At 37.1% G+C, this 14186-nt stretch overlaps 1 protein-coding gene across 1 annotated transcript in view; it reads right to left on the reverse strand.

Moving 5' to 3' along the window:
* ZNF536 (zinc finger protein 536) overlaps positions 1–14186 on the reverse strand; it is a 227191-nt gene that overhangs the window by 127500 nt on the left and 85505 nt on the right. The window contains 2 exon segments of the mRNA XM_030025661.1: positions 928–2508; positions 13858–14010. Of these exon segments, the coding sequence (XP_029881521.1) occupies positions 928–2508; positions 13858–14010 (1734 nt within the window).

Below are 14186 nucleotides of genomic sequence, written 5' to 3' on the forward strand. Positions count from 1 at the left end.
GGATTTACACTCTAAAATCTCTTTCAAACAAGAACTATGCTGACAAAATAGGAGATAAATTGAAAAAATCCTCATTCTCATTTGTTCCAAATAGATGTAACTTTCGTTTTTGTCAGATGTGATGGGTGTGACATGAGGAAGCAAAACTGCAGTTTTATAAATCAGAGACTAATAAGGGTAAAAGGTGGTTTTGTTTGTTTGGTGTGTTGCTGTTTCTTTAATTACCTGGAGGCATATTCTTAATTAGGCAGATCACAACTTGTACAACCACTAGTTAGAGTAGTGAAAATGGTCAAGGGCAACTACTATATGGGTGCCATTGAAACAAACCAGAAAAATATAATTAAAAAAGGGGGGAGGGAAAGAAAAAAAAAAAAAAAAAAAAAAAAAAAGGCTCTTCACCACAGGTAGACGCATTCCATGCACTTGGCCTTTGATTTCATTAATATTGTGGTAATTGAACACACCCCAATTCAAAGAAAGGAAAAAAAAAGGAAAAAAAAAAAAAGGAAAAGAGAGAGAGAAAGCAAGATTTGCTTGGCAAAGCATCCAGTGTTTTTCTTGGGTTCTTTCTTGTATCAAAATACTGAAAAGTTTGCAAGTTACCATGTAAATTTTGTAAAACCTTTTCCTCCTTTGAGTATGCTAAACCAGTATCCCCTTCAGATGCCACTAGCACAGATAGTCTATATTGCTGCTACTCTAGTTTAAAAAGCAAGTTCTTTCTAAAATCCTGTGTAAGTATATGCATGCAGCACTGCTGATTTCAATGGAGTAGACCACATATAAGACTAGAATTTGGCCCACAGGGTTTAACATTTTAAAAAATGTATTACTAACAAACATGACTAAGTATATTTAAAGAGCAGCTTCATGATTCTGCACAAGTGTTTTCTGAAATGGTCTAAAAGAAGGTCTAAAACTTACCACACAAGTCAGGTCTCTTGATACATCCACTAGTTGCTGTGCTACTTGCAAGTCCATTAAAGGCTGCTAAGCCATCAGAGCTGTAAGCTCTTAGGACTGACAACATGTTCATCTGCTTCTCCAGGACCTGTGGACCCTGAACTTGTTCGGGTTTCATCACTCCTTGTGCAGTTTCATGGGAGGATAGAAGATTCTGACTGTGCCACTGCTTTTCTGATGCTTGTGGCAGTGGTGATACAAGCCCTTGTGTTGGTTGTGAGGTGACTGCACTTTGTATATTGTCGCCTCCTTCACTGCTTTCTTTATTTAGGGCAGACAACTGCTTATTCATAATATCTGGTTCTGTGTCAATGTCCTCATCTTCAATGTTTTCTTCCTTGGAAGACTCCATATCCTCAGATGAAGCTATGTCAGAAAGGTCATCAGTAGCACTTTTATTTACAGAGTCAGAGAGCAGAATATTTGGGTCATCTTCGGATTGTGTTTTTATTTCGGATTCATTACTGGTGCAAGAATTTTGTGTTCCCGTACCAATAACACCAGGATAAACACCAAACTGCTTATAGAAGTCTGTTGTAAAATTACAAAAAGTGGATTCCATGTGGCTGGGCCAAGCAGTGCTCTTTTGCTCTCCCAGGGTCTCTTTATTTTGTCCTTGGGTCATTTTCTCAGAAGCTGAGTCCAGCTGGCTCAGCATGTTTGAAACGACTGCCTCCTTGCTGGACTGCACAGAAGAGGGGAGCAAGCTGACTTTATTAACCGAGGCTGAAGCTTCTCTAGATTGGTCTTTGTTGTTCCCTATGACGTTGTCTTTACGTTTAGCCTTGCCCAAGTGATTGGCCTGGAGGTGCAGAGCCATTAGTTCCATAGACGAAGTTGTAAAGGAACAAAATAAGCAGCCGTGCCAAGCAATATTGTCTTGCACAGTAACAGATGAACCTGGGAGGGAGGCTGCATCTGGCCTTACAGATAAGTCCAGAGGTTCGTATTGTGACTTTTCTGTTTTTCGCTGTGAGGACTTGCTATTTATCTTTTCCTCACCACCATCTGAGCCCAGAGCTTTTGCTGAAAGTGGATCTGAGAGAGCTTTATCCTTCATTTCTTTTTCTTTCTTCAAAGAACTTAGCACAAAGCTGTCCATGAAAGCTTGCAAAGACCCTTGAAAGTTCACACCGTTCCCAACCATGTTCTGGTAAGCACGGCCAAGTTCAGAGAAGTGTGTTCCTTTGGAAGATATGTCTGAACCCTTCATATTTTCTGAAGATACTTCAGATGACATGCCAGCTGCTTGTCCTTGCTGCTCTCCAGAAGGCAACATTCCTGACGTCCACTGCTGTGAGACCATGCCACTTCGGAAATCGATACCGGGAAGCCCCTTGAAGGCTCCTCTCAATATATCTGGTCTAATAAACACTGAACTTTTACTTGATGTCTCATCTTTGTGTTCTTGACTTGCAGTCTGCCCAGAGAGTGGTCCTGCTCCATTCTGTCGCTCCCGATGGTGCCGTTCCAAGTGGTATTTGAGGGATGCAGACTGAGTACCAGCATAATCACAATGCGGACACTTGTAAGGCTTCTCACCTATAGGTATGGATAAAGAGAAAAATATAAAGAGAGAGAGTTAACTGTACTTTGGTGTACGGATGAGTGAAGAAAAAAAACCATCAACATTAGCTGCTTGAAAACAAGAAGATCTTAGATATAATAATTCATTTTTAAAAATGAAATGCCTTTAATTGAAGACTAATTCATAAAGTGAATATTTCTAAAATGGGTTTCCAGAATGTGGGGCTATTCAGGAATGACATGGTATCTACACACAATTAGCCATCTTTTTCTTAATCTAACATGTAGAAAACTGTTGTAGAATTAAAAGCTATGATTATGAAAATGAAGCATAACAATTTCAACCACAGTAATCATTAAAAGTACAAGTTTAAAAAAAAGAGAGACAAAGAATGTAACAAATGGATGGTTGCAATATTTTGTGTATACAATTGCTCTAAAATTTGTTTAAATTATACACATGGAAACCATTTTTAAACCTAAAAATTTTATGGCACTGTTACGCAAGACTGAAATGAATGATTTAAGTCTTGCTCTGCAGTAAATCATGGATATAATTAGCAAATGGCATACTGCACAAGTAATTTATCATTATTTGGAGGGCACCATTCCAGAAGGATTCAAAGATCTGCAGACCTACTGCATTGTTTCTAAATAAAGAACTATAAATACAGATTCTATAAAATATTAATATTATTACACTACATTATGATTGCAGCATGTAAGAACATATAGTTAAAATAAAAAGTAGTCAATAAAATAAAAAAGAAATCGAGTAATAAAAAAAGTACAAAATATATTTAGCTTCTGTATTTGAAATTAGCATTATCTACTGGTTTTTGCAGTCCTTTAAATTTGTACTAATGGCATTTCTAATGCTCAAGTAGTAAAACGTGTAATTTACCTACCATAAGCGCTTTTCTAGGATTAGCTTGGATACAGTTTTAAAACATATAAGATTATTTTCATGAATTAACTATATATTTGAATCCCACACTAAACTTTTATTGTTCTTCCTATACTTTAAGAGGTAGAAGATATTACATGCATAATAAATATTCATATACAATCATAAAAAGACATATCCAAAAATAATGTACATCTAAGCAAATGTACATCTTAATTTTTGCAGAGGATTTGTTAGCAGTGCAGAATTCCTTTTAAAGGAAGAAGTACGGAAATCCTCACTAAAAGTGACAGGAATCTGAAAGACCTGCAAGCTGTCAATATTGGCAATTATTTCTATGAGGCAGCTCAACAAGAAGAAACTCTTTTCTTTAAGTAGCTTTTTTCCTAAGTGATCCAAAAGACAAAGGCAAGCCTTTTCCAAATGGTATAAGGGAAATATTTGTTTTGAAAACTTCTTCCCCAGTAAAAATGCTATATAATATTATGTAGTTCACCAAACCAGCTGGAAAGTTACCTGTTTTCAAATAACCTCAAAAATTGAAAGGCTTTCAAACTTTTGTTATTTAAGCTACAGGCTCAATTGAAAGGCTGGTAAATACTTGGGAAGCTGCTCCTCTCACTGATCGCAGGAATTTACTAATGAGATGCAACACCAGAACACTCAAATGACCATATAGCACTGTGCAAGCAGGCTTACTGACCATGAATAGTAGCTGGATACGTGCTGCAATTCAGACAGGGCTGAAGTAAATCACAAGTAGTGGAAATTCTAAATCCATAATGTAATCCTAAAGCTAAACGGTGAGACATGAGAGCTTTACATCAACCACATTAATCGTCCTTTTTAGAGGAGAAAAGTGCAGCACCTCAAACAAGAGGTGTTCAGCAGAGGAAGAGATAGTAATTAGCATGGTTCATGCTTCAGGCCTGGGTCCACACAGCTTAACAGAAGAAATCAGATTCAAACATTTCAGTGCAACTTCTGAGTCGTCCACAATCACCTAATTAAGTTCTGGCGCTCCACCAACAAGAAGTAGGGGCTGCATTTCAGTGGGAAATGTGCAAAAGCAAACAGTTCCTACCGACTTGCAAGAATCACTAAACTGAGACGGATCACGTCTGTCTGGGCTTCCCTGGTCTCAGGTGAGAGTCTGAGCACACACCTACTCATCGCAGGCATTTTAGGGTAGGGACAAGGGGACAGAAGACACTGGCTGTCTATTTGTTTGCATTTCTGCAGGGCTGTTTGGGAGTGTGCAAACTCTGACAGCTGTGCTGCCAGTCAGAACGTGGACAAATATTAATGCTGTTTTTACAGCATGTACGTACTGCAATATTTTTGAGCTGTCTTCTGTTATTATGATGTTTGTCCTACCAGTTACTGTAAACAGTCACTAGTGACCTCTGACACAACTTGGGTATTTCAAGTGTTGCCTAAGAAGTAATCAGATTGGTGAAGAACAAGTACCAGACATTATAAGGTTAAATGCTCTCACTTTTGAATTTTCACTCCTCTTAATTGAAAAGCTCTTCCTCAGCATCCCCTATGCCTTTACGGAAATCTTTAACACAATTATATTGAGCACTTCCTTTTATTCTAATGATAGTTCAGTGTGTGTTTGCATTGCACATCAAGTGACACCATTAAAAAGTGTGTCCCAGCATTGCAGGCGCTATGTCAACCGTTGGATAACTACTTCTCCGGGGAAGAGAAGTTTGCAATACCGGCTCCACTGACGTTGCTAAACAGCAGGAGCTGTTCAAAGAAGTAAGTATATGTAAAAATGGGTATAAGTGACTTAAAATATGCTAACTAGAAGAAATACTAGTAATATTTTGTACTTCTAAAGCACTTTCCGTCTAAAGGACTGGGCACAACAATGTACTCTTATTTTGAATTGCTAAGCCTTGAAGTCCTTACATTTTCCGCTCGAAGGCCTCTTCACTGAGTGAGCTTCCTTTCAGCAGAGGAGATCTGGACACAGCTCGCCACCAACGCCATAAGCATTGGACTGAAAGAAGACACTCACTGAGACAGTGTGATAAAAAGTTCAAATCTCTCCTAGCCTCGGTACACTGCCTCTGTGGTGCTCCCACCTCTTGCATGGCTAGAAAGGAGATCTAAAGCTGACGGTCTGAAATTGGACTCAACATGTAGCAACACACTGTGCCACCTTTGCAATACAGGACTGGCCAAATAACATTGTTCAAAGGGAACTATTCAAAACCTCTCTCTTCTCTTTTAGATCCAAATATTGGCAGTGATTAGTTTACTTCAAAGCAATCTTAACTGCTGCTATTTCAAGGGCAAGCGTTGGGAGAAGGGAGTAGGATGGAGTAAATCGTCTTTGAATCTTTTAAATTCAGTGTGTCAGTATTTCCTAAATCCAGTAATTGTGCAGATATTTAGATGCTATTTCATCCATTCAAATTAACAACCAGCTATGCCCCTGTACAAGTCCCCATACCAATGACAAAACAGAGTTACAAGCTGCTGTGGGAAAAAGCCCAACCTAACCTCAACCGAACTAACCAAAACCCAAGCCAGCTTCAATGCAAAACCCGAAGGACCGCTAATTCCCAGGACTCTATTAGCAACTGCAATACTATATGTCCAAAGAATACTACAGGGGACAAGAGAGGTAGCCTATGATTCTTGTTAGAAGACAACCTGTTTGTATCTCGTACTTTGAAGAAAGGTTTCAGGGTATTCATCCTAGTGTAATGACTACCCTGGTAGTATTGCCAAGAGCAGTGTCTGGATGAGTTATTTAACACTTAATATCAGTTCACATAAATTAACGTTGCCATGTAGGAGTGAGGGAACATGACTTTTTCAAAATAATTCTCTGCATTTCATATCCAAGAGTCATTTTTCATTGTTCGCAAAGGCAATGACCATCCTGATCTTGCTAATTCTCTGGCTGTTTCCACTCCTGAAAACCTTTTCACAATGGAGTAGAAAGAGGGAATATTCCAGTGTGTACAAAAAAAAAAAAAAAAAAATCTTATAGAGAATAATTTATCTGGGCAACATAATCACAGCTCTGATCTATCTACCACTCTGGTTTACAAGACACAAGACATCTCACGAGAACTATTTTATATCAGGATACAGTAAAACAATAAAAATTCAATGCTCCTTGTAAAATCTGCACAAAAGCTTGGTAGATAACTGGAAACAGACTTGTTGCCCAGTAGAAGCAGGTCTATTTGTATAGTAGGTTGTATAAACAACGCAGATGTATAATCTATGCAAGCTATCACCAGTCCTGCTCAGAACGCAATCTGATCATACTAGTCATAGGAATTATCTGCTACGGGCTGTGCAAGGAGACCACAGCCAGATTATAAATAGATTTAGAGATTTTAAGGCCAGAAGGGACAATTATGATCATCTAGTCTGATCTGCTGTACAACACAGGCCAAAGACCCTCACATGATAATTCCTGCATCAAATCATAACTACAATCTGAAACAAAACTTAGGTGGTTTAGTTTAAACATATTCTGTTTCAACCACAGCAATGAAGAAGAATCCAATACGTCCCTCGGTAAACTGACTGGTTAAGTATTTTCACTACTCAAAATGTGTGCCTCTCTCTAGCTTGAATTTGTCCAGAGTCTGCTTCCTACTACTGAACATTGCTACACTTTTCCCTGCTAGATTAAACAGATTTTTTTAATTAAAAAATCTATTCCCCAAGGAAGGTACTTGCAGACAGCAAACCAATCACCTCTTCACCTTCTCTCACTCTTGTGTGGAACACCCTTCCCAGTTCTTCAATGTCCTTTTAAATTATGGGTACCCACTAAAGCTTTGATGAAATTTCAACTTGATATTAATCTTACACACTTCAAGACTGTGTTTACATCCATAGCTATAGCAATCAACTAACAGCTTATATTCTGTTGCTTCTCTACCATAATCCTAGGCCAGTTCAACACCTCTCGTATTTGTTCCTTTACATTTTGCTGATTTAAAATTCATATTGTTGAAAAAAGCCCACCTGACAAAGTGACTAATCAGTGCCTCCCCATGCATTTTAGCATCTTACCATTTTTGTGCCATTGGTAATTTTTATCAACAGTGATTTACTATACTCTTCCGAATAATGATGAAATACCAAATAGATGGAGCTGAAAGCACTGCTGTGGAACTGCCAGTTTATGTGCCACTTGTCTCTGTATGCTGCGTCTTTTTGGTGACGGGGATTGTCACATGGAACTTTTACAAGCCTTGAGAGAAAGTGAGAAACTTGATAAAACTTACTTTCATGAAATAAAATTGAATTAACTATGTTACCAATTCTTAATTAGTTAACAAATTCATTCTGTAATTTTACCCGAAACTGATGTCAGGGTAGTTTGTTATAATTTCAAGGTCTTAATATTCTTTCTTTTGGGAAATAGTAGAATAGCCAGAGCTTTTTTACTACTGCAGGTGCTCTGGAACTTGCTCTGTGTTCCAAGACTTGGTTTTTCAAATGAACTTTGATGATTTGGAGAGCTCTTCAACCAGGGGTTTTAAGACTTTATCTATGAGTTATCCACTCTCATTCATTCCAAAAAATGTTAAAATGTAGTGGGCTACAGCATTACAGCCTCATTACTTAATGGCAGAACTGTATCATTGGAAAATACTTTTAAAAACCATCATGCTTCTCTCTGAGAACAGAAGAGATTTAGTCTTCTATGCCATGGTTGATAATTTTTTATCCACTCCTGTCCAGCATTAGCAAGATACCAATTGTTAAACCTGCCAGATCTACAGAATTTTACCCTGTTCTCCATAACCCTAATAGCCACATGTGTATTTTTACTATTGCTTTTAGTTTCCCTTATCAAATCTCTGTACTTCTTAAATATCTATTTATATTTAGTGCTGTGGGCTTCTTTATTCATTTTTCACACTTATCACGCAGCTTCTTAAAAATCTGTACTGCACCCTATACTCCCTTTCCCCACTGAATGCCCCTCCCGGCCCCCTTTTTAAATAAGATTTCTTAAGGAGTTTGTTTGTGGCGTATGCCCCTCTGCACCTCGCAGTGCTGCTCCCCAGTACAGTGAGGGCTGTGCGTCAGTACAAGTACCCCAACACCTAATGCTTTGGCAGCCAGTAGTGGGGTTTTGACAGTCACTCTGGGACAATGTGAGTTGCAATTTGATCCTATACGTTTCTAAACAAGCTATAGTTTTCTTTCATGCAAAGGAAATGAAATCAAACATCTTATAATTCCAGAGCATACTGCTTAATGAAAATATTGAAAACATTTTCCAGCATTTTTTATTTTACCATTGAAACAGTTATTGATAACCTATTTTATCCATTGTGCAGTAGATATTTTAGAAATGAATTGCTGTATGGTTTAATTAGTTCATTATTATGCCTATTCTTACACGGTAATTTCTTTTATCATTCTAATCATTCACTTCACACTTTTTAAACCAAATGGAATATCAAAGGTTCCGTAGGATTATTTTTGGATCCTGCACATGTTTCACCACACAATTAATCTGTTTGTCAGAAATACTAGTTAACTTCTTCTCTTTACTACTTTCCTTTACTAGTGATTTTTCTCTATTATTTAAGATGAAACTACCCGTACCCTGTAAAAGGACAGACTTTTGATGCTTTTGACTCAGTTTATTAAAGATTTTTCAATTGTGCACTCGGCATTACAATAAAATATTTTAATTTTTATAAAGTTTTCTAATTGAATATTTGCCTTTATTTATATCTTATCTGCAATATTTATTTAGTATTTTTACATGTCTTTACTTAGCTAAAACGCAGAGAGATAAATACGGTTGTTACTTTGCAGGGAAGATTCAGTACATTAATATAAACTGTACACTAATTCCCCCAAAGCATATATATATGTTGTAAACCTGAAGACTTTTTACACAGCTGCTTATTGCTAAACAGTGCCTTGTCCAGAAGGGGACAATCTGTGTCTCTAATTGCTGTCACTGAAGCTGAGATTCATTATGTGACTTTCCCATTAAAATGTGAGCATTAATTTGTATAATGAAATATCACCCACTGCAGTGTTCATTAGCCATGCCCTACTGTATACTGCACATTGTTAGCTACCTAGAAACTGTAGTTAATTTCACTAATGGATATTTCCCTACTTAGTGTTTGGTAGGAAATTTATACTGTAACATTACCTCTTAAACTTTTAAGGAAATTTAAATTCAATCAATTATTTTCAACAAAAGTTTGGGATGTCATTAAGACAGGAGAAAAGGCATGCTGTACAATGTTAAGGATGGGAAATCTGGAGAAATCTAGAGAAATGAAAAGTCCTTTTAGTTCATCTTAGAAATGTAAGAATAAAGGATGTTCAATACCAAAATTGTCTCCTCTTGGAGCACACATACCCATTTTCCTTAATTATTCATATTGCTCATCCCACTACAAGCGCCTTCAGAGAATGGCAACAGGCAGTCTTTTTTTAGGAAGAAAATGTGAATTGAATTCATTTAAAACAGCACCATTTTTACTGTATTTCATCAGTTCATCTAAGCAAGTTTTAAAATTGGCTAGTCACATTTCCAAGGGAAAATGTAGCAACACTGTAAATGTATATAATACGTCTAATACATGTAAGATGTGTGTCATACATATCGTAACATACTCTCAGTCAATGGACACAGCCCTGCCAAGTTTTTTCTTCCTATCCCTCTCTTTCTTAGGTTTCTTCTGTTTAGCACAAGCCAAACCTTCTTCAGGGATCTACTTTGCTCATGCCCATTATTCTTTTTTCATTAGTCAAGGGATTTAACTGTGCCAGTCATACTGGGAATATACCTGAGCACCTAATGACCACACAAACCAAACTGGTCTATATCTGCAGTAGCTTCTGAATACTAACACAAGGTGCAAAGAGGTGCTAGAGCTAATCTGAAACCGGCCCCTACGTAATGGATCGCTTGTCAAAGGTAGAACAAAAGAAATTTTAATTTTTTACACTTCACTGTTCCCGTGCAGTCCAAAGGCCTAGGCATGTGAAGTAAAACCCACACCTATTTATTTGATTTCAGTGGGAATTGAGAGTGCTCAAGAACATAAAGATGCTCAGCTCCCTGAATGAAGGAACCTTAAATTGCTACCCCCAGAGGGAAAAAATGGAAACTCTGGAAGCATCTGCTCATGGCACATTATAGGTCTGAGATACTTAGATGGTTTTCTTTTTCACAAAGTCTGAGCATCTCTAAGCCTTCTGTGTTATAACCTCCTCAGCTGTATTATATATTATTTTATGACCAGGAAGCTGAATCACAAAGTGGCCAGTCCACCCACGTCTACTATGCACTACTGGTACATATACATGCTTTGCCCTTGTTTCTGCATCTCTTCACACAGTGAGTTTGTGTGAGTTGAGTAGGTAGCTCTGAAGAAGCAGGACCATATAGCCCATCCCTATTCACTGGTCAACAGAAAGAAGTCATCTAGGAGGGCTACAAGAGTTCTGCCTGTCCACTCTAAGACCCAAGGCCCTGAAGCATTTTACCCTCAGAGTCCTTCTTCTCTTCTCTCAGGGTTGTACTAAGGAACTGTCTCGTCCTTCAACTGTTTTTAGAGCAAGAAAAAGGAGAAACCGATTTCACGTAATTATGCCCTTTTCTTCTTATCATATGGGAACAATCAGAAATCATATCTTACTATCTTCCCCTTAAAGCTCTTCCTGGCTGAATATCATTGAATTAGATAAGAAGAAAAATCCTCTACAATTGTGTGTTGGGACTCAACTGAGCGTGCTAAATAAAACCTTGATTGTTTTTTTTTTTTTCCCTTCAGAAGCTTATTATATGATAGCAAACTACAGAGAAACCGAGACTCAGTGTGGAGAAGGTTGCAACCATGAAATACCCAACGGAAAAAAGAAGCAACCCAAGCCACCAGCTAATTCTTCTAAAACAGAGCACAGCTTCCTCCTCTTGTGGAGGATTAAATGGCTCCTCTAGCTTTTTTGGGCCAAATGCCACAGAAGCACCTCCTGGCTGGATCAGACTTTGGGTCTTGTCTTGGCACGCGTACCAAACCAACCTACTCGTGTGCCTCCAAACACACAGATGTTCGAAGGAACCTGACTTCTGCTGAACTGCTTGAGCTCATCTCTAACAAACAGGTGCTGTGAGAACAAGAACAGTAATTGAGTTAATGTAGTGGAGAAACACAGTAAAGTGTTTTTTATCAGTCAGTTATATGATCCAGGCATATAATAAAGACAGAGTGTGACATAAAAGGCAGGAAACTGTCCCTGATAAGTATGAGCTAACCAATATTTGTTTAATAACTGGTATCTATTACATCATTTCCACTTACTGCAAAGCAACTTAATTTTTATTTAATAACTCTAGTAATTTGCCAATTTACATTTTTATAATATTTATTAGGATTATTTCCAATATGTAAAACATTGCTCCATTTAAACATACTCTTGTCATTATTTACAAATACTTTGTTCTCAACCTAATGGAAATTGATCTTTATCTATTTTAAAATTATAATGATTTTTAAATATATTGCAAATGTTTCAACAGTCTGTATGATGTTTTCTTTTTGTTGTTGTTATTTTATACATGGTTTATTTTTTCTCATTTTAATTTTGCTTAGTCAGTTTTAATATGCAGGTTTTATGGAATATTTCCATTGCAATTAATTTACTTTCCATTAGTTCTAAGCCACAAATAACAAATGCGTAATCACTGCCATCTTTAAAACAAGAGCAAAATGACCACTATATAATAGAGCAAAATGACCACTATATAATAAAGCAAAAGGGAGAGATGGGTATCCTCGGGTTATTTTAAAGATTTTTTTTTTTTTTTGCATCTCCAGCAGTAAAAATATCAAACTGTTTAAACCTCATAGTTACAGGATTATTTTCCAATAAAATAAGTACCATTTATTTACTTCTACTACATTAGAGAGTACACAAATAGGGTTTTCACTGAGTTTCTTCTTCTTCTTCTTTTTTTTTTTTTTTTTTTTTAAACAAAGTCCAACACACAGAAAAGAATATTCCTGCCCTAAATGGTTTGCAATCCAATCAGAGAAAACTACATTAGGGTGCCAAATTTTAAAATTCAGATCAAACCAGTGTGGTATACTCCTACTCCACAATCCAAAGAAAGAAGAATAAAAATACAATGACCAAACTTTCCCACCTCAACAAGGAAATTTTCTTCTTTAAATAATTTTCAGCTTTCATTTTCAATTTTTCAAAATCAGGCCTCATGTTTGCAAACCCAACATTAAGTATTACACCTGCACAAGCACACAGGAGAAACATGACTGCTGATTTTGGGACGGGAGGAAAATAATGCTTATCTGATACTTCAGTGAGATAAAAATTAAAAATTAAGTCGTTCAAGTAGGATGTACAACTGGAAAGTACTTCTTCATGCAATTTATTTTACCTATCAATTAGAAAAGTAGCAGTAAAAATCTGAAATTCATTTAAAATGGTTTAAAAAGAAAATGACTCCACAATTACAGTGCCCACTACGTCTGTTTCCGAAGAGAAGTATCCTGAATCTTCAGTTTTGCATACTGTCCCAAGGCCTACTATGATACCTAAGACTTGGAAGAAAACAGCATCATATTGTCCATATACAGAATTTCTAGTGATGTCAACAGGACCTGAGGGTATCAACATTGTATGTCAGATTTTAATGATGGATAGAGTAAGTCTTCTTAAACATATACTGTATCTCTACATGAACCTTACCAAGCACATATGTAGTTTTAAGCAAACAAGGTATTATAATTTAAATGGAGTGGTTATAGTTTACTAGTATTGAGAGCAGTCCACCCAATAAGTGACATACCAAAATAAAGTGAGAATCCAGACGAGTAGTAAGTCTCTGTAGGGTAGAAATGCTGTGATTGTTACTAAAATAAAACATGGTAAGTTTTACCATGGTGCAAAACATGCTAAGTTTTATTACTTACAAGTACTAAGTCGGGTGAGTTCTAGTGAAAAACAATGCAGACCCATGAAGCTGATGTATTCATATGAACAGCGAGAGGTTAAAAATGAGCATGCTAAATGGAGCAAAAATAGTAACTCTGAGAAAAACATACAGAATCCCTAAGCAGATGCTAAGGAAGGCCTTTGAAGCAGTTAGTATAACTAAGTCTGAAACCAATAGGCTTATGCCTATTGAAGGACAAGGGTAATTGAAGGAAACAGTGATGAAGCAGGGAAGGAGACAGAAATAACCTCAACTGGGAAAAGATGATTCTATTAAAGTGGTCTTTATCCAACAACACATTCCTTGTGCTTTTATTTAAGACTGTCATATATCTTTCTCAAAAGACTTTCTGCAACTAATGAGTCCAAATCTACACTGGGAATTAAGGCTCCTAGCCACATATTATGTTAACCCCCACACACACATGGCATGTGTCGACAGTGCTCCGCTCACTTGTTCCTCTCACCTGTATGTATTCTCAAGTGGACCTTTAAGTGATGTGATGTTCTGAAAGTTTTTCCACAATAAGGGCAGTCTTTCATGGCAGAACCAAGGCTCCTGTCTCTCAGTAAAGCTGGCTGCTGGACTCCTACAGATCTCCCAGCTTCTTCTCCAATGTCTGCAACACAGAAATGTTCTCACATCACTTCAGCACATGTCAGAAGTTGTTCTCACTAAAACTGCTAACACAACACAAAGTTAAACATGTCAATACTACACCTGTCTATTTCATTCTTTAAATCTGACAGAATGCTGACAATTCATGTATTTTCTTGTTATTGTCTTAAATTATTT

The sequence above is a fragment of the Aquila chrysaetos genome, chromosome 9 (assembly GCF_900496995.4).
Source record: "Aquila chrysaetos chrysaetos chromosome 9, bAquChr1.4, whole genome shotgun sequence".
Lineage (NCBI taxonomy): Eukaryota > Metazoa > Chordata > Aves > Accipitriformes > Accipitridae > Aquila > Aquila chrysaetos.